The sequence below is a fragment of the Chelonia mydas genome, chromosome 9, assembly GCF_015237465.2.
Source record: "Chelonia mydas isolate rCheMyd1 chromosome 9, rCheMyd1.pri.v2, whole genome shotgun sequence".
Classification (NCBI taxonomy): domain Eukaryota; kingdom Metazoa; phylum Chordata; order Testudines; family Cheloniidae; genus Chelonia; species Chelonia mydas.
Window position 1 is genome coordinate 11,128,067 of NC_057855.1, and position 21,621 is coordinate 11,149,687.

The following is a 21,621-nucleotide window of genomic DNA, read 5'->3' on the forward strand; positions in this document are numbered from 1 at the left end:
AGAACTTTAAAGCAAACTCAGGACCACCGCCTCTACTCACCCTGCACACCTGTTCTTTTCTTCCATCCATCCTCCAGTTGCCCATCTTTCTGTCCCACTATGCAATTTACTGGTATTACATTTTTATTTTGTGATTAAGCTGCTTTATATTTTGATGTCAGGGATATTTTCCATTATTTGTGCATAGTATTTGAATGAACCTTTTAATAAAAAAATATCTGGGAGGAATTATTAAATCATCATTATGCCAAATATAAAAAAATTAACTAAACTAGATTAAACCATTCTCTGAGATTCTTGTCCTGAAATTACCACTAAATGTAATGGGCCAAGATTTTGATCAGTTACTCTGGATTCACATAACTGAGATCAGAGTCTGGCCCTACGTCTCTTCAATAAGTGTTAGTAAATACCAATGACAATATATTACTCAACTATCCTGTCTTCCAGTGTAACAATAGTGAATAACAATTGAAAGAGATCACAATTACTTTAGAAGTTGTAAAAAGAAAAGGAGTACTTGTGGCACCTTAGAGACTAACAAATTTATTTGAACATAAGCTTTCGAGAGCTATGCTCAAATAAATTTGTTAGTCTCTAAGGTGCCACAAGTACCCCTTTTCCTTTTGCGGATATAGACTAACACAGCTGCTACTCTGAAACCTGTCATTATGCTTTAGAAGTTATGTGTCTCTTAATTGGTTTTGAAATTAGGTGTCTAGCAAAAGGCATATATAATTCTATTTGTGTCAAGGCTTGAAAACTTGTCTCTCTCACCAACAGAAGTTGGTCCAATAAAAGATATTACCTCCCCCACCTTGTCTCTCAAGGCATATACAGATATTCTAGCCAATGCTGCAAAGTTTTAGGGTCCATATTTAACTGGCTTTTGAAGCACCGTACTCTAGTGTGAAATGTGCCTCTTAGTCAATGTTAAGTTTCTCTCTCCTATAGTCTAATCAACAATTCCTTCCATGACTGCTTAGTATAAAACAAGATTTAGGGAGACCTAGGTAGCACATGATGTGTTAGTTAATCTGTAAATAACAGAACCAGAGAAAGAGCTACAGGATCTGTCTGTGTCCAGCATCTTCCATAAACAATTCCTTTTATATTCACTACACTTGAGGTCTGCCCCTTCTCTACAATGAGAGATGCTACATGTTCAGGACTGAAATTTTTTTAAAAGACACTTATTGTAGGTCCTAACTACAAACGAAACTGTTCATATGCTATATGATTAGATTAGAAGGCATCCTCAGCTTTGTTTAATATTTTGGGCCCTTTGATTTTATTCTGTTTTACGTACGGTCTTATGGGGTACAGATCACTGAGGGGCAGCCTAGCTGGAAGCTCCAGCTCTGGTTTAAATGGAGATTGGAGTGAGAATATTCACCTCTGCATTGTACACACATTTAACAGGATATGTCTATGGTAGTAGGAATTTTAGCAGCCTCAGCACAGGTGGGAAAAATGCAGTTGGAGATGGAACAATTAAACTGGATGCAGGAGCCAGGTTGATCCTAGCTCACTGTACTTTAACACCCATTTCCAGGAACAGCCAGGGAGAGCAGCCAAAGATGAGCAAGAAAGGTATTAAAATGGTACTTTTAAAAACCAGTAATGATTTCTCACTGTGCCAAGCCCCTTTACTTCTCCTTTCCCCTTGTTCTAAATGTTTGATGACTCAGATGGCCAAAACTGGGTACACTTTGCCTGCTCTCCTTAATTTGAGCAGCCACCACAAAAGAAATAAGAAATAATAGGACCTGATTCTCCTCTCCCCTACCCAAGTGTACAACCATGAAGTGAATGGAGTTACACCTGTGTCAAACTGGAGTCAGAGCAAAGAGTTCAGATTTGTAAAAGTAGATAATAAGGTAAATACATCTCCTACACATCGCAGGGAGCTAGGGCTTGTGATTTTAACAGCTTAGGAGTGTACATCACTTTATTCTTTTTAAAAGTATATTTCCATTTACAACATACTCTACTTGAAAGAGTATATCCTGGACTCTAGGCATTTTTTACACCGATTTAGAAGTAGGTCAAAGAACAATAAACCCAGCAGAGTCCTCTTGCTTCATAATTAGGAAATAATAACAAAACCAAACAGCAAGCCACCCTTCCCATAAATACTAACTCTTTTCCTTCCTACAGGGCCAAGAGCTTGAGATTGAAGCCAATGCCCCTCAGTTATTTGAAGATAGCCCCTCTCTGCATAGACAGCCACTGGAACATTTCTGTATTGCCACGCCAACGTGCATATTTTTGCCAATAGCTCAGAGCACCACTCACATATTATCCATTTTCTGTAGCAACGGGCTTTATCTTTTCCAGGGTAACCTATGTGGTACTTAAGCTGTTCATTGACTTCCCCTCCACATCACTGTAGACCAGTCATGTGTTTTGTGATATTGACAGATCTTCTGCTCAGGACTGGTCTGTGTGTGTTATCGCTTGTTATGGCAGCCATCCCAAGCAACAGATAGTCCATAGAAGTTAGAGGCCAGTTTTATAACAAGTTGCTTCACTTGTCAGGACTCCCAAACTTTGGCACATATGATCCCCACAGTGCAGAAAGCAGAATAAGAAAGTTATATTGATATAAAATAAACATGGATCCAGACCAAAACCCAGATACTGCATTCCCCTCCCCACCCACCTCTCCCTGAACTTTGAAGTTTGACCCCCATAATCGTACTGAACTTTGCAACTCAGGCCATTCTCTAATGTAAAATAAGTGGGAAAATGTATTCACTGCAGTTGAAAATGGCTATCCTGACATACCAATGAATTTCTAATTTACAGACATGTCATATAAAGCAGACTTGAAAAGTATAGTTACCCTTATAGTCATCAGGTCAATCAGAATGATGTGGGTGCTCTATAAACCGTTAACAAGACTATTTTATATTCTGGCTCTTTGATAAACCTCTCTGATCTTAACAAAGAACTTGAAAAATGCCATTTTTTTCAGCTCAATTTCATTCATAGCAAATACATGCCTGGAAATAAAATATATTCATGCTTTCTCTATTTTCACTGTCATAGTTACTCACTATAGCATCAATTCAGTGCTTAATCTAGCTATGGCATTACATCTTGAACAGCATTAGCTCTAATACAAGATTCCAAATCTCCACAGATTACATATAATCCAAATTGATTTTAGCAGTATTAAACAGTTTACTCATCATTCTGGTTAATGGCCTGCCTGTGTAAAAGCACTACAGTTTAATTCTCATTTGTGGCTAAAAAGAACAAACTGCATTTAATATCTTTTACTAAAGGGAACAAAAATGTTTCAAGATACACGTAAGGCCAAATCCTGAAATACTGAGTTTTTACCCAAGCAAAATTGCCATTGATTGTTACTGAGGGCCAAATTTTGACCCTCAATGTGTCTGGAAAATGTACCTAATTTACTTACTAAAGTGGCAAACATGCCCTTCCCCCCGTGTTTCTTCATCTAAATCCCCGGGGACATGAACAGCAAGCAACCAGCTCTGACTGGCTTCCATTGTTCTAGACCAGTGGTTCCCAAACTTGTTCCACCGCTTGTGCAGGGAAAGCCGCTGGCAGGCCGGGCCGATTTGTTTACCTGCCACGTCTGCAGGTTCAGCCAATCGCGGCTCCCAGTGGCTGCGGTTCGCTGCTCCAGGCCAATGGGAGCTGCTGGAAGCGGCGGCCAGTATGTCCCTCGTTCCATGCCAGCTTAAAATGATCAAGAAATGAAAGCAGCAAATAAGATTGCTGGAGACAAACTTGACTAGTTTCTCCATACTTCCTAACAGTTTTTATAAAATGCCAATTTAAAGTGTGGTTCTACTCCAAACCCTAACTACATAAAAAATGGCACCATTGTACTCAATACATCTCTTCCCTGTGTTCAGTCTCAAATCTGCTGACTTGAGAAACAAAAACAAGTTTTTACTGCATCTTTCTCCTGTTAGCCCTACAGCAGCCAGCACACCTTAGGGAATGAGCTAGATTCTATATGTGCATCAACAACAGAATTGTTTACTAAATTTCAATCAGTTAAATATATTTGCACAGGTGTAAGACAATGGGATTGCACAGGGATCAATGAAGTCAGAATTTGGCCTACAGAGTTTTTATTACTGGTGATGTGAAAAGAACCTAGCTTGACTCTCAGAGTTCAGGATGAATCTGCTTTGATAGCAGTTAGGAAACCTGTAAAGGCAGCCCATTTGAGACAGCAGTCACTCAGATAATAAACGTGGAACTTCACAGTGCCACTTTGACAAAAGTCACTTTTCAGAGTAGAACTGCGCTTCTTCTGTGCTGTTGGATAGTTATATATACATACTGTACACACAAAAGACATACTTCAGTGGAAAAGCTTGTGCTATTTCATTACTTTCCTCGTCGCCAATTTTCTTTGCTGAACTTCCATATACAGGGAACAAAAATTGTGTCCTTGCAGTCTGGATGACATGGATTTATTTAGGCAAATATTAGAAAGAGAGAAGAATGGTTAGGGCACTAGCCTGTGACTTGGGAGATCTGTGTTCAACTCATGACACTGTCAAAGACTTCTTCCTCTGTGATATCGGGCAAGACCCCAATAATGGGGCCATATAAGTATCATGGAGAAACAGACCAAACAAAGTTTGGAAGTTTCAAAGGAGAGGCGCAGGTGCCATTGAAATTGGATTTAGGTATCTAAATCCCTTAGGCTTTTCTAAAAATCCTAGCTCAAGTCTCCCGGAGAAGGAGAATGCACAGGATGATACTTGCTTTGGAGCAGCTATCTTGAATTGGCTCACAGCTCTGCCTGCCAGAAGGGATTCTCCTTATTTTTTTAAGAGATGCAGGACCAGAAAACAGTACAAGAAGAAAGTAACTGGGGAACAGGTAGATGATGGAAAGAAAAGGGGAAGGAGGCAAAACAGAACAGAAAGGACTGAGGAGAAGGGCTGCAGGGAAGAAAGTACATTTAGACTCTATAAGAGAACTCAAGATTTTTCTAATGTTCCATAGCCACAGGAATTCTGTTGGCATTACCATCCAGTTGTGCATTCATTTTGAGGAGGGAAAATGTTAGCACTGCATAATTTAAACAATAGAGCCATGAATGTCTCATCTCTTATTTTTAAATTCTGCAAAATACAATGATTTGTGGCACATAAATCCATTTTGAATAGGCTATTTAATTGGTACTGTAAGTCTAATACATCAGCTGCCTGGGGATCTGGACAGCAGCCAAGCACCCAGAGTGCATCATGTACAGTAGCTTGTTCTGTTCTCTTTCTTAGCAAAAATGACCTTAGTTGCTATAACTTAAAGCTACAATTATGTTAAGCTTTCTATCAATTAAATATATTTTCCATAAAATTTGCCTTTAAAAAAAACAATAAAACCCTCTCGGTTCTGTTTCAGAGTAGCAGCCGTGTTAGTCTGTATCCGCAAAAAGAAAAGGAGGACTTGTGGCACCTTAGAGACTAACAAATTTATTTGAGCATAAGCTTTCGTGAGCTACAGCTAGCTGTAGCTCACGAAAGCTTATGCTCAAATAAATTTGTTAGTCTCTAAGGTCTTGGTTCTGTGTTGCCATTTAAAACTGATTTTCTTTTCAGAAAATGGTGTACTATTCTACAGACCTAAACAATGTTTAGGCATTTTAGTCTGAAAAATGGAATATGCATCACAGTCAATCACCTTTCAAAGCAAAGAGCATGAGTTGAATACCTAATGAAAGATCTGTTTTAAGCTCTGAAGTAAGTCTGGCTGGACTTTCCGCTTATGCACAGCAAAGATGTCACTAAAAGTTTCCTGGACCTGACTTTTCCTATCAAAAATTTGCAAGAGCTCAGTAGAGTTTGACCTTTACTGAAGTAACCACATTACACTGGCAGATGAGATGAAAGAGGATCTGTGCAAAACCATCCTTAAAAAACCCAAACTAGGTGAAACTTGCCTAGTTGTTTGAGTTTATTTCAAACCAGAAACTTGGCAAGGTTTCCAGATGCTCACCAACCTTTGGGCAAATCTTAGCCACATTTTTCAGAAGACCCAGGCTGAGTTGCGGTTTCAGGAATTGACCATGCAAAGCCACTCTTGAGTCTTGGAGTTGGTTCAAATGCAAAACTTAGTAGGCATGGAGCCATGTGGACTTAAAGTAGGAAAAGCATTTGCCCAGAGTCCTGGGAACCCAAAAGCACTGTGTTTCATACAGCTCTAATTAAAATATATAAAAGTAAAATATGATCTATGGGGTGGGTAGAAGTGTGTGCCACAGATGAATCCAAACCAGATCACCAGATGCAAAGCCACCAACATTTTTGGAAATTCATACTGGTATCTATACAGGAAATTCTACAATAGTCAAGAGCTTTGGATCCAGTATATCCAGTTTGTGCTTCATGATTGACATTGTTCTCCACTGAGAACAGACTCTTCTAATAGACATCACATATTATATGAGTAACCTCCTGCTTTGCTAAACTGTGCTCTCGGGGCCAGGCTCTGCCCTCAGTTACACCCATGTATCCCCACCAGTTTCAATGAGGCAGTACAGGTATAGGTGAGGGCAGAATTTGGCCCTCAATAAATCCTTCTCCTATTAACTGAAAATGTGTATCTGCTGTGCTTTTTAGAATAAGGTTCAGCACGCCTGATTGTAAGTAATTACACATCTCACATACATTTTTGGAAAGATAGGTTATATTTGCTCTTCCTCATTAATTTTTACATCTATAAGTAGTTTTTTGAAGAATGTGTTTGTAGATTATGCATAAGATCTCTACTGCTCCCAGTTTCTGAGACCAGTAGTATGCCTGCCCTGGTCCCAGTGTATTTTAGCACATCATGCCAGGGTTTTGCTTCTTTTGCATTTCTATGTAATCTTCTTCTATAGACAGTGCATCCCTTCTCTATCTTGACCTGCTTATACCGTGCCAAATTCCAAGCATGCATGACTCCCGCTGACATATCATCTGATCTTAATTAAGTCAGTTGGGGTTGTACATGCGTATCTGAGGACAGAATTTGATCCATCCCTCTTTGCAGCTGGGAGGGCACAGTTACTTTTACATTATCTTGGCTGGGCATTGGGGAAACGCAGTGAGGGAGGAGGCAGGGTTTCAGGAATCCTCCTCTCAAGGCCTAATGGCTAGAATAGACTCTGCCCCCCTAGTGTGCACCCTCCACAGAGGACCATGATGGGAAGATCCCTCTAGTGATGGAACTCTGGCAACCCAGCTCAACCCTTCATATCACCAGCATGCTGCCATGCAAAGAGCCCTAGCTGAGCTGGGTTCTGTGCCATGCAGGAGTACTTAGAATCATAGACTAAGGTCAGAAGGGATCATTATGATCATCCAGTCTGACCTCCTGCACAACGCAAGCCACAGAATCTCACCCACCCACTCCTGTAACAAACCTCTAACCTATGTCTGAGCTACTGAAGTCCCCAAATTGTGGTTTAAAAACTTCGAGGTGCAGAGAATCCTCCAGCAAGTGACCCATGCCCCATGCTGCAGAGGAAGGCAAAAAAAACCCATGGCCTCTGCCAATTTGCCCTGGAGGAAAATTCCTTCCCGACCCCAAATATGGCGATCAGCTATGCATGTGCGCAAGACTAACCAGCCAGACACCCAAGAAAGCATTCTCTGTAGTAACTCAGATCCCACCCCATCTGACATCCCATCACAGGCCATTGGGCTTATCTACCACTAATAGTTGAAGATCAATTAATTGCCAAAATTAGGCTATCCCATCATATCATCCCTTCCATAAACTTATCAAGCTTAGTCTTAAAGCCAGATATGTCTTTCTTAAACATGGGAAACCAGAACTGCACACAGTATTCCAGATGCGGTTTCACCAGTGCCTTGTATAACGGTACTAACACCTCCTTATCTCAACTAGAAATACCTCGTCTGATGCATCCCAAGACCGCATTAGCTTTTTTCAAGGCCATATCACATTGGCGGCTCATAGTCATCCCTTGATCAACTAATACTCCGAGGTCCTTCTCCTCCTCTGTTACTTCCAAGTGATGCGTCCCCAGTTTATAACAAAAATTCTTGTTATTAATCCCTAAATGCATGACCTTGCATTTTCCACTATTAAATTTCATCCTATTACTATTACTCCAGTTTACAAGGTCATCCAGATCTTCCTGTATGATATCCCGGTCCTTCTCTGTATTGGCAATACCTCTCAGCTTTGTGTCATCCACAAACTTTATTAGCACATTCCCGCTTTTTGTGCCAAGGTCAATAATAAAAAGATTAAATAAGATTGGTCCCAAAAACCAATCCCTGAGGAACGCCACTAGTAACCTCCTTCCAGGCTGACAGTTCACCTTTCAGTGTGACCCATTGTAGTCTCCCCTTTAACCAGTTCCTTATCCACCTTTCAATTTTCATATTGAGCCCCATCTTTTCCAATTTAGCTAATAATTCCCCATGTGGATTTGTATCAAATGCCTTACTGAAATCGAGGTAAATTAGATCCATTGTGTTTCCTTTGTCTAAAAAATCTGTTACCGTCTCAAAGAAGGAAATCAGGTTGGTTTGACACGATCTACCTGTTGTATTTTGTCCCAATTACCATTGACCTCAATGTCCTTAACTACTTTCTCCTTCAAATTTTTTTCCAAGACCTTGCATACTACAGATATCAAACTAATAGTCCTGTAGTTACCCGGATCATGTTTTTTCCCTTTCTTAAAAATAGGAACTATGTTAGCGATTCTCCAGTCATACGGTACAACCCTTGAGTTTACAGATTCATTACAAATTTTTGCTAATGGGCTTGCAATTTCATGTGCCAGTTCCTTTAATATTCTTGGATGAAGGTTATCTGGACCCCCAATTTAGTCCCATTAAGCTGTTCAAGTTTGGCTTCTACCTCAGATGTGGTAATATCTACCTCCATATCCTCCTTCCCATTTGTCGTCCTGCCATTATCCCTAAGCTCCTCATTAGCCTCATGAAAGACTGAGGCAAAGTATTTGTTTAGATATTGGACCATGACTAGATTATTCTTAACCTCCACTCCATCCTCAGTGTTTAGCGGTCCCACTTCTTCTTTCTTTGTTTTCTTCTTATTTATATGGCTATACAACCTTTTACTATTGGTTTTAATTTCCTTTGCAAGGTCCAATTCTACATGGCTTTTGGCCTTTCTCACTTTATCCCTACATGTTCTGACCTCAATAAGGTAGCTTTTCTTGCTAATCCCTCCCATCTTCCACTCCTTGTAGGCTTTCTGCTTTTTCTTAATCACCTCTCTAAGGTGCTTGCTCATCCAGCTTGGTCTACAACTCCTGCCTATCTTGGGATGCAGGCTTGCTCATGTTGGTGATAATGCCAGGGAGCTTATTATGGTTGGGAAGAGATATGGCTCACATTGCAGAAGTCAGATGAGGTGGAGTTGAAACTATATTTCAGAATAATACGATTTCCCACTCCAAGAGATTCACTGTATTTAATAGCGTGAAAGGACACAGATTCTGTACAAAGGAGATCACAGACAACAAACATGGTAAATGTTTTATTTAAAAAGATATAAAAACATTGATCTGTTGGCTACTGGGTTCCTAAGCTGATAAAAGTCATTCTTTTCCCATTTACTGTACCAATCTAGAATCAGTGTCAATCTAGTAGACTATCAGAATCATGGTGTTGCCTTTATCTTAGCAACTAAAAGGACATAATTCATTATTTAACAGCCTTAAATGAGTTCATTAACATTTAAAAGAAATTCAGCCTGCAATCTACTCAACTGCATTTCTGAAGGTTATAAAAATAGAAGGTTGGGGGTTAATGCTGAGTCAGTTTCTTATGTGGCTATTTGGTGAACTTTCACAATGTAACTGGAAAAAATATTTTCTATAATAATAAATAATAATAATAAGCCTGTTTAGAACTTTGAAACAGACATGCAATAGGAAAATATTTTCCATGTGGAATATGTAGGTACTTATGTCCACCCTTTTGGTGATGGACTTAATTACATGCTGTAAGGGCTTTATGAAATATGTGGCTTGTCAGCTGACTGTGGAGCCATGGGGCAGAGGAATGGGTAGGAACAGGTATAATTATAATTTAACAGACTCCCCCGCTTTGGGAAACAATTGGAAATATCTTGGAGGAAATCTAACAGCCCTTTCTGCATTAAAACATACCTTTATATTATTGTGTAATACTTTCTGTGTGTAATGGCATCATTGTGCTTTATACCATTACTCCACCAAGGAAAGACATTGGAGTACAACTGTATCTGTTTGAGTCTTTCTTCTAGCTTACATACCTGTCAAGGCTGTAGGTCTGAAAATATGGAAATGTTATACAAACGAGCAAATGCCCTAACATGCATAATTGATGCATATGCATGACTTTATTAGCATCCCCCAGCTATCAAATTCATCAGTTTTCCTCCCTTCATCAACAGACCTATCAATTCCACCCTCATTTTTTCCCTCTTCTCACCCTCTCTCTGACTCCTCTTTCCTCCCTCTAATTTCACCTTCTTCTCTTGCTCTCCGCCTCATTATCTCTGAATCACCCCTCAACCCTTGTCCCCTGCCCTCTGAGTTTCTCTTCATTCCCACTCAAGTTTCTGGTCACCCCTGGTACAGCAGTACCCATCCTCCTAAGCTCTGAGTCTCTTTCTCCCACTTTCCTAAGGGTTATGTGCTGAGAAGTGGGTGCCAGAATCTTGCTTGCTTTCCTAGCCTCCTGTGGAAGGTTTCTTGTCTCCCTTCTGCTCCCTGCTGCAGGCTGCAGCTCCCCTCACTGAATGCTGCCTTCAGCACTGGCTCTTTCTTGTGAATAGCCACAGCTTCTGAACATCTCTTCAGTGGTAAGGGAAGGGACAACCTGCCCACTGCAGGAGTGCAGAACTTGAGCTGATTTCAGGTGCCCCTGCCTGGGTTCCTAAAAGGCTGCCCCAAAACAGGAGATTCAGGCGGTCACTCAAGAACCCAGAAGAGGGTGCCTGAAATTGAGAGACTCCCAGAAGACTTAACAGGTCTAAGCTCACAACTGATTCTAAGTCAGAACTTTCTTGTTTAAATGTAATTTCATTGAAATACGTTGTTTCAAAGCTGAAATGTTTTTAATTGAATTGTCTCGTTAGACTGACCTCACACTTGGTAAGGCAACTCCCATCTTTTCATGTATTTATACCTGCTCCTGTATTTTCCACTCCATGCATCTGATGAAGTGGGTTCTAGCCTACGAAAGCTTATGCCCAAATAAATTTGTTAGTCTCTAAGGTGCCACAAGACTCCTCGTTGTTTATAAAGGTTTCAATGAAGTTTTTGTCCAGAAGTTTTCTGAGATCCAGGGCTCTCTGGTCACTTCTGATTAGAGAGAGAGAGATGCTAATCAAAATATTTGGGTTTTCAACTTGAATACAGCCATTTCAACACAAGTCCATGTTGTGAAAAGAAATATATAGGTGGCCAGAAGGGACCATTGTGATTATCTAGTCTGAACTTCTGTATAACCCAGACCACAGGACTTCCCCCAAAATAATTCCTAGGGCATCTTTTAAAAAAAAATCCAGTCTTGATTTAAAAATGGTCAGTGATAGAAAAATCCACCACAACCCTTAATAAATTGGTCCAATGGTTAACTACTCTCCGAGCATTCAAAAATATTCAAAAGGCTTTATCATCATGCCAGTGCTGAACGAAACAAAATTTCAAAAGTTGCAACTTTTGTCATCCTCTTGAACTCTCTACCTAATACACACCACTACCAAAATAAGCAACTCATCAGAGAAGTCAAGCACTGAGTGGACACGGAGAGTGAAGTACCCTAAATATTCATACATCTTTCTCTAGTGGCTGAGCCACACAGAAGTTAAGAGTCTGCAACTGCTGCTAGCAGTGGAGTTGCTACTTTATCTCAAATAGTAGAGGTAAGTACTTTTGGTGCCGGAAGCCTCCAGTTCTGTCCCTGTGGTGATTCATGGATGTCTTCAAGTGTCAGACAGCAACTATAAGCCTCACTATAAGCCAATGAATTTATAAAATACCGAGCATTTTTCAATACAAAACAAAGTCTGACAATGAATGCAGGCATTCAGCAACAGACATTTTGGATTCAGTCTTTGTGAGAAACGAGTACCTGTAGCCCCTTCTAGTGCCTTTAAAATTTCATTTTGGAATGAGAATGTATGTTTCTAGCATTGCCGATACACAAACATGCTTTTTCAGTTTAAGACAAAAACATTTTTGGTGTTTAAATGCAGCCAAGGGGACTACATCCTCAGAGAAATAATCCAAAATGCCAGTCCAGTGGTTTTTTAGCTCCCTTGGGACCCCTAAAACACTGGCACTTTGTCCTATGGGGCCATTACATTTGAATGCAGTGGCACTGTTTGAAGAGTACCATATGGTTGATCACTCCTTTCACATTTATCTTCACAAGTAAGGGAGGAAAGTTATTCCCTTTCTCCTCAATAGGCAAGAAAAATTGCCATAAGAAATTACTAGCAGGTATTATATATGCTTGTATTGGCCATGTCTGTACTTTACCTTTTTTTCTACAGTGTTCTTCATTAGTGAAACTGCTGTAGATTCTAGCTGTCACAAAAGAAATGAGTTTAGGATGTATCGACACAGGCAGGTTGTGAATATTCCTAATATATCAATGAAACAGCACACAATTACTCTAGAAAAATATAAGAGTATCTCCCTACACCATTCACTGTAGACCAAATACTTCTCTCAAATAGACTGGTAGAGCTTTCCTGACTTCAAATAGAATTGCACAGGTCTAACGCAATGCTGGCTATGTGTGTGTATGTACTAAAACATAGAGAATAGTGGGGGAAATGTCTATGAACACTAGTTGACTTTGAAAATAAAACTCTCTCATGCTCATTTTTATGCAAATTCTCATACTCCAACTTCAACAGCATGAATATTCATGAAAAAAGTGAATTTTAAGCTCAAATGCTTCAATATTTGCCATAAGTGAATTTCAAAGCCCACATTAGATTAAAGTTCTTACTATGTTACATTCAACATCCAATTAGGGAGTAGACAAAAATATCACGACTTATGTAACTCCGAAGTTCAGGCTTCGTTGAAGTTAGACTATCAGATATTTGCAAAGAACTGATCACAAGCTCTTCAGACACAATTTTTTTTTTCAAATTTCAAACAAATCAGTTTATGAATTTCACTGTCTTCTCACAAACGGTAAGGCCTTTACGAGATGGCCATGTATTTGTAAGAATCATACAGCTGTCCCAGGCACTCAGGCCTCACAAATGATCTGTAGTAGAAAATGATCATGTGCTCAAATATTAAATGCTGGAAAGAAGTTTTATACAACGTGAACAAAGTTGCTAAATTATATGTTTTCACTCACTGAAAAATGCTCATGCTGTCCTGAACCTTAAATTAATATTCTTTTACAGTAGCTTAATTAAATCCTCATTTAACAAGTATCACATTCTTTGTAAGTAGTGTGACTTGTACTGAATTTAATTTGGCGCTATTCAGAAACACCAGCTGCTAAACCAGTGCATTTCCCTACAGAGTGAGTTTGCAAAATCTGCACACTCCTGTGGAAATGTCTATTACCATCCATTCTCTCAGCCTGGGAGAACCTGCAGAAATCGTTAGCAAGTTTTTAGCTGACCCTATTACAATATGCAAAGTGCTGTGGAAATACTCTTAGTGTATTGTTTATCTTGTTTTGGAGATATTTCCTAAAAAGGAGTGGTTTAGTCTTAATTGTACCAGACAACAAAACACTGATATACTCGTCAGTTTTACCGCTACAGTATATTGTATGAAAGCAAATCATATCTTTTCCCTGCACCAATTCACCCAAGACAGTATCCTTGCTTTATATGCAGGTTTGCATGCTTGCATCACGATTGTTAAATCTGCACATTGCTGACAAAAGAGGTATTGGTGAAACTCATTCACTGAGTGATCAAAATGCTGCATAGATGAGAAATTAATTTACCTCAGGTCGCTGAGTTATGACGAACTGTTCATTAGGAGCTTGCAAGTGTAAAATTAGCTTTCCAGAAGAACTATAATGCTCAGCACCAACCTACTGTAACAGACAATATGTACAGCAATCCAATATTGCTAAGAAACAACACTTAACAATGGAGAACAACTTAACAATGGAGACAGCCAAATAAATAAGTACACGTTTTAAAGCAATTCTTCCATGATTATGTAAAGGGTTGGCTCTACGTTTTTTGCCGCCCCAAACAGCACAAAAAAAAAAAAAACAACCTGCCGAATGCACCGCCAGTGGAGAGAACAGGAACATTAGAGGGAGCTGCTGCTGAATTACCGCTAACGGCGAGACCCAAGTCAGAACAGTCGCCGCCGAATTCCCGCCACGGGAAACAACGGAGAGGAGCTGCTGCCGAATTGCTACCCCACGAACAGCACTTCCTTAGCTGGTGCCTAAAGCCGGCCCTGATTATGTATATAATAATCTCTGTGTTTAAAATATTGTAATTAGAACCCAACAGATTATCATTTCAATTATAGCTAACGAACTGCAGTGTATTAACCATTTCTGTGCCCTCGATACAGAGACTAAAATTGTTTGGCCCCTCCTTTCTACAGGAGAGGGGGAAATAATTGATTGTGTCCCGCAGGACATAATCAAACTCACTCATGCTTCTGCAAGCTGCCAGAGGTGCTACTGCCAAAAATTTACAGACAGGCAAAATTTCAAGTATATACAAGAATGCCCTGAATACAGTGACCAAAACATTTAAACTTGGACACCTAACATTAGGCACTGAAATCCATATTTAAGCACCTAAATATGTGGCCAGGTTTTTAGAGGTATTGAGCACCTGCATCTCCCTCTATTGAAATCACTGGGAACTACAGCTGCTATATTCTGCTCCGCCTCTCCTATCATCAGATATGTCGAAAAGCTAAGTTCTGATTCCAGAATCTTTATTGTATGTCATGAGTGTACCAGTCAGAAATAAATCAACATGGTTCACCCATGCTCTTGTGGGGTTGCAGTTCAACTGAATAAATCGTGTTTTGACTTCCAAACATAGCAAATGTGAGATGAAAGTCACTGATGGAAAAGCAATACAGTATCCTAAGATGTCATTTTTACTGAGTTTCTATTCTGACTATTGCCACACTTTTAAAGTGATGAAATATGTGGTGTATGATATCAGCCATTCACTGGGCTATTTTTTTAAAAAGTTGATAGCAGGCACTAATGTGAGTATCATGACTCTTTTCAGGCAGTAGGTGAAACCTTGAAGAAAAAGTGGCTCTGTCTTCAAAAAAGTGACCTGACCTTTGCTTTGGTGGGTTTCTACTGTGCAAGAAATAAAAAGCACTGCATGCTTTCTGATGCATCCTTTTTGAGCTAATAAACTACGTCTCTATAGCATTCAACACAAAAGGATTAGGTTTCTGAAAGTCAAATAGCATGTTACTAATGCTAGCTAAATGGTAGCTCCACATATTAAAGAAAATATTTTCATGGATTTGTAACATATCAAATGAATCATGAATAAATAAATGTTTGGACAAGTACCTTTGATATGCTTAGCACTTAGAACTCTCTTCTCATCAAATAAGAGAGAATATCCTAATCTGAAGTAAATTTTACAATGCCTTTTGCAGTTCTTTGGATATCAAAGGAATTACAAATTGAGCATGCCTATGTTTTATGACACGTATGGTATGAGAACTTCTTGCAGCATGCAAAGAACTCTCTCTAGGTTGACTGCAATGCGTTGCACAAATATGTTAATTTGACCTTGTTTTCCTCATAAACATTGTTTTAAAATTGCGATAGTATTCATGTTTTTGAGCTGTGAACGATTATACGGTATTTGTGATATAAAAATTACATCACATTGGTATCAATATGCAGTATCCTTCTCAGGACACAGTATACAATGATATTTTAAGTCATTCTTATTATACTGTACTGTAGTTAAAAAATACATTCAATAGACTCTTAGTTAATGAAATGTATGTAAGCTTAGGGCAAAATTCTGAAGTCATGGAGCCAGATCCTTCAGTCTTTGTACACCCCAAACTCCCATGGACTTCAATGGAGTTTTGTGAGTGTAACTCAGCTCCACTACTCTTCTCTCCCTACACCCTCAAACATTGACTGACACTTACAGAAGTTCTCTACATACAGGGAGAGCAGAGTATCAGAGACTCACGATCTACAATGTAGATCCAAGAGGAGAATTTTGCCCTTATATTTAGAGTATTTAAAGGAGAATTTAACTTTCATTTTACGTAAGCTCTAAATCTTCATAACAGTCTGATTTCTTTTTGTCTATAATCTGATTTGAGTAGAAAGCATGTATATTTCAGCTGTAAAGTTGCCGGTAACTACAATTAACTAGTGGTGAAGAAATTAAGGGCCTGATCCTCCATATATTACTCATATGAGGGCCAAGTTCTGTGAGATTCTCAACTTCCTTCACTCCTGCTGATGTACTCCTGCGAGGCCTCACAAGACTAAGGCAGTTTGTAGTCCTATTGACTTCAGTGGAGTGATTCATATGAGTAAAAGCTGCAGGACGGGGCCCCAACTTTGTTATCAATTAAGTTGTTGGGTTTTTTTGTTTGCTTGTTTGGTTTTGGCATTTTGTTTTTAACAGTATATGTGTATTTTATTTTCAACAACAACATACTTTTACTTCCAGCGTAACACCGTCATTTAATTACTGGATTGTTCTGGGGTGTATATTTTGTAACCAGTAACAAAGATTCCTCCTGACACAAGCCATTGTTGATTTCACTGTTGTAGGGGAAAGGCTCTAGGGCGGCAGATAAGGCTGTTGCCATGGTGATGAAGGAGATACCGAGGGAGGAGTCTGCAGAGGAAAAGCCCCTCCTTACTATGACATCACAGGTGGGCAGAATGTTAGGATTCCAGTAGGCAGCTGACATATGTTAATCTAATGAAGAATGTAATTTAACTAGCAGATAAGCATTAACATTCTTGAGTCAAAACTTAACAGGCAATTATAGTTTTCCCAAAAGAAAAAGCTATTATAAAATGCCACATATATAAAAAAGGAAATGGGGAGAAATTCATTCATTGTTTAGGTTTTCAATTGGTGTATATTAGTTTTAGTAATTCTGCTTGAGCTTGACCCTTCAGAAAATATTTTATACAAAATTAAATTTTGTGTCATCATAAAGTAATATAGAAAATAATAGCTTATGGAAAATAAATTAACTGCTTGTGCTTCGGAGCTTTCGAACAAAAAAATGCAAATTTTCGAACAAATGATTTGTAGTAAGCACAATATACATATGTCAGTTACCAGTAGAGTATTTTAAATTGATTTTAAAGGGTCAAATATTATTCATGCTGCCAATCTAACCTCTCATAATATATATATACACACATTCATACGTACAGTATGTATATATAAAATCATATATAACAACCACTTGATAGTGGTATCATTTATAAACACATAAAATCCCTTAAGTTTTCACTAGAATTTAACTCATATTTCAAATTAGATTATTTTACATACTTCATTGTTTTTATCCTTGTAAAGCCAGTAAATGCAAGAATACAGGTCCATTACCTGAAACTTGATAGGTGGTAGACTATAAGTAATGAAAATGACACAAATGTATAATACATCTGAATTGGACAATTTAAAAAAAATCCTGTGGATAACCAGCATCTTTGGCTTAAATTTAGCAAATTTTCCCCAGCAACATACATAATAATAGAATTTAATACAATTACTTGGTTTGATGCTTACTATTTAACATATAAGTACACAAGATTATTCATATTCAACAATAGGTTTGATGTCATACATCACATGGCTTTTCTTACATAAAAATAATCTTCAACAAAATCCAAAAAACCTTTCTTCTACTGTAGGGTAATAGATATTTATGTTCAAAAATAATATGTAACTTGTAAAATGCCAGCACAAGCTTACCTTATAGCCGGTATAAAATGTATTACACTAAGTCAATTAATTAATAATAGAATTTTTGATCATTAACATGTTCCTATACATTGGAAAACATTTCTGTCAATTTCCTCCCAAACCTCTGTCAAATGTTGTATTATACTTGTGATGTACTGTATTAGTTAAAACATGATTGCATGAGGGAATAGGATGCTTTGTTTAAAGCATCATATTCCAATTTTACACTAACCAGTTTATGAATCACAAATATTGAAACCAGGGGTGAAACCCTGGGCCCCTTGAAGTGAATGGCAAAACTCCCATTGACTTCAATGGGGCCAGGATTTCATCCCAGGTTCATAACATGTTTGATGCACTACTTGTATTGGTTGTTTGTCAAATTCATTCAGCAATAGTTGGTGACCGTTTTTCTAAGTAAAATGCTTGTGTTTATTAGTCAGTGTAATTTTTTCCACTACACACAAGTACCTACTTCCCTGCTATGCACTATTGGGGTGCACAAGCCAAAAGGAAGCAGAATCAAGTGAAAAAGTGAGTATTTTCCATAGCCACCTCTGCATCATGTATGTGTTATGTACAGTAAATGACCATATCATATTTATCATTTGTATCCTAACTTTCTGGATGTGTTTCTGTTTTAAGATTCTTGTGTCTTTAATGTCTCTGTGCAAACCTCTTGTTCAGATCATTCATTCAGAATACTGTGTTCCTATATGGCAATATACATTCGGCCTCTACTAATGGTATACAGATATTTGTCCTGATTCTTCACATGATGAGAGAGATGGATGTGGCTGCAGCTCACGGGATATAATATGTATATCAAATGGAAATAATTACTAATTACCACTGGCCAAACTTTCCAAGTCAGGTCAAATTTAGGTCAAAAGAGTAAGGTCTAGTCTTTCAGAGGTCATCTACTAGTCACACAGAATCAGCATTGAAGAATACTGTGTAGCTGTGTATTTTTTGTAACTGTAATGGTTATCTCAAGATGTCATTACGAGCCTGGTCTTGCAGCCCATCTCCTGTGCAACTCCCATTGAACTCAGTGGGAATTCTGCATGTGAAGTAGCTTCCAGAATACATGCAATTCCTACTTAAATAGACCCATTTGTTTTCATAATGGACAAAGTGCTCAGTGAAACTAGGACTTACCATGCTTGATTTGTGAAGAAAACTCAGATGAGATCAGTGGCATCTACAGTATAGATATGAAACATACAGTCCCTGGTGAGAGATTGTGAGAAATTGCCAGTTATAACGTGTGAAGGTGCTTTAAGTAAAGCTTCAAGGAAGCTCCCTCTCTCCTCTTCTCCCTGGAAAATACCATATACATTCACTGAAGCACAAGCTGGACACACATTCACGTTCAATTATTTTTATGCTCCTATCCAACCTCTCCTCGGAAGAGGTGACACTTATTTGTTGAGAGAAATAATCACTGTACATTTGAAATATTTTTTTTCAAATTCATGGATACAGCAAATATCACTTTACCATAAGTTACAAAATCAAATATAATCACAGATCCTCAGCTCCTATGTATTAGCATAGCTATGCTGATTTACACCACCTGCGAATCTGGCCCATCGTCTCAACATTAAGGAACATACTACACTAGCAGTAGGATACACTAGATGATTTAACAGGTCTTTTCAGTCTCTACTTTCTGTGAGTCTATCTCAGTTTTTTCAGTGAAAGTCCCTTTATTGGCATAAGAAGGCATTCAGAAGTATCCAAATTTAATATATCAAGTATCAATGCAGAGAGCAGGGTTTTAGTGTTAATGGGATTTGGTAGAATGTGTCTCCATTTTATTTTACTGTCTCCCTGTCTCTTGGTAAGAAGGTTCAAACAGAGAGAGAAGACAAATTTTTTAAAAGTGCATTTGTTATTCATGGAATCTAGAAGCTAGAAAAGGGGAGAGAGAGATGTAATATATTTACAGAAAATCATATATTACTGACTGCAGCTGAGTGAATAATGGAGAAAATTGTTTATGAATATTCATGTGAATTCAAAAGTAAATTTCTATTGACCCTCTTTGCAAGTTTTGTGTGTTCACTTTTTAGAAACATTTGAGCACTTGAGAGTTATTTACTAGTAGGAATAACCATGAAAAGTTCATTTTACACTCAAATATTCATTGTAAGACACATTTTGAATTGTACAATCAACAGTCAGACTCACAATTCACTTTAGGTCATTTAGAGATTTAGGCCCTGACTCAGCAAAGCACTTCAACACGCGCTTTTTTTCCCCTTTATATTGTTTCATCTAATATTAGCCACATAGCATAAGCTATATAACTTTAAAATGTTGTGAAAACAAAATATGCAAGTGTATGTTAGGCATAAATATTAACTGATCCTACTTTGTATCTCTAAGTTAAATATTATTAAATTTATTTTAGTATTATTGTTTTTAGACAAGTATGTATGATTTCAGCACAAACATTCTCATGAAAATAATAAAAAAATGTTGCCTTGACAACATAGTTTAAAACTCATAAATTGGCTGCCTGCCTAAAGTTAAACAGACTTTTCCATCACAAATTAAACAGACTTTTCTGTCACATAACTTAATTTTATGTTACCAAGGGAAATAATGAGACTTTAAGATCATTTATAATATATCTTTGTATGGGACTCCATTTAACAAAAAAGGAAGAGATAAAAATAGGATGTTATGAAACAATATAATTATGTTTAAAAATGTCCTGACTGTTATTCTGTGGTCATAAAAAGATCTGAGAAAGCTATATGCAGCAAATAATATATTAGATTCATTTAGCCCCTTTTTCTGTTCATGAATTATCTGTGAATAGGAATCAGTTTTTACAGATTTGCTTGTTGATTTATTTTAAATAACAAATACTTTATGCAAACATAATTCAGTCTCTGGGATATTGCAAACTATTTACTATGGCTATTGCTTTGAGTATTTCTTATTTCTAACTTGCTATTTGCATTGTGCTACTGGTCACCTGAGTTGCATGGTGCAAGTAGAAAGACCCACAGACAACTTTCAGGTTAGCCATATGACCATTTCCAGTGCCAATACCTGTGCAAAGCCATCTCCTCTACGGAGAAGGTCTGTACAATTTAATAGAAAATGACAAACCTGCCATCAGTTTCTATGACAACCCTAAAAAATTTAACAGAAAAGTATGTTCCTGTTATAGAATTCTACAGGATGGTTAAAAAGAAAAGCCATAGAAAGGATAGTCTCTATTCATTCTATGGTCAACATTGTTATAAATGCTATACTTTACACTCATTTTGCTCAGGTGTAGATGACAACACAAGGCGCAAGACAATGGAAAAATCAAGCCCGATGGGTTTTTACAGCAATTTCTATAGATGCTATTACATTGCCATAGAAACCAATTTAAACAAGACCTGTCTTTTTTTTTTGTCTTTTTTTTTCTTTTTTTGTTTTAAGGACCACACTGTTCCAGCTCTCCTGCCCCACAATTTTTATACTGTGGGTGCTGAGAGCCATTGAACCAAACTGTAAAAGCTGTATGCAATGGAAACCACTTCAAGCCTGGAGATATGTCAGCACCCCCAGCACCCTTAGTTCCAGTCCCTATGCTGTGGGGACTATTCCAGCCCTGCAGGTGGGGGGAAGGAACCAGCTATTCCACCAATGGTGAAATTACAGTGATAGGTACATGGT

The 21,621-nt window shown here is 38.2% G+C and overlaps 1 protein-coding gene across 3 annotated transcripts in view; it reads left to right on the top strand.

Moving 5' to 3' along the window:
- Window positions 1–21,621, top strand: part of PEX5L (peroxisomal biogenesis factor 5 like) — a 168,257-nt gene that overhangs the window by 73,877 nt on the left and 72,759 nt on the right. The window contains exons 2-3 of one of the 3 annotated variants that reach the window (XM_043522797.1): window positions 15,241–15,306; window positions 16,779–16,883. The exons of 1 other annotated variant lie outside the window; for it this stretch is intronic. In XM_043522797.1, coding sequence (XP_043378732.1) covers window positions 15,241–15,306; window positions 16,779–16,883 — 171 coding nt within the window. The remainder of the gene's footprint in view (window positions 1–15,240; window positions 15,307–16,778; window positions 16,884–21,621) is intronic. One more of the 3 variants, XM_007059074.3, reaches the window with a different exon arrangement.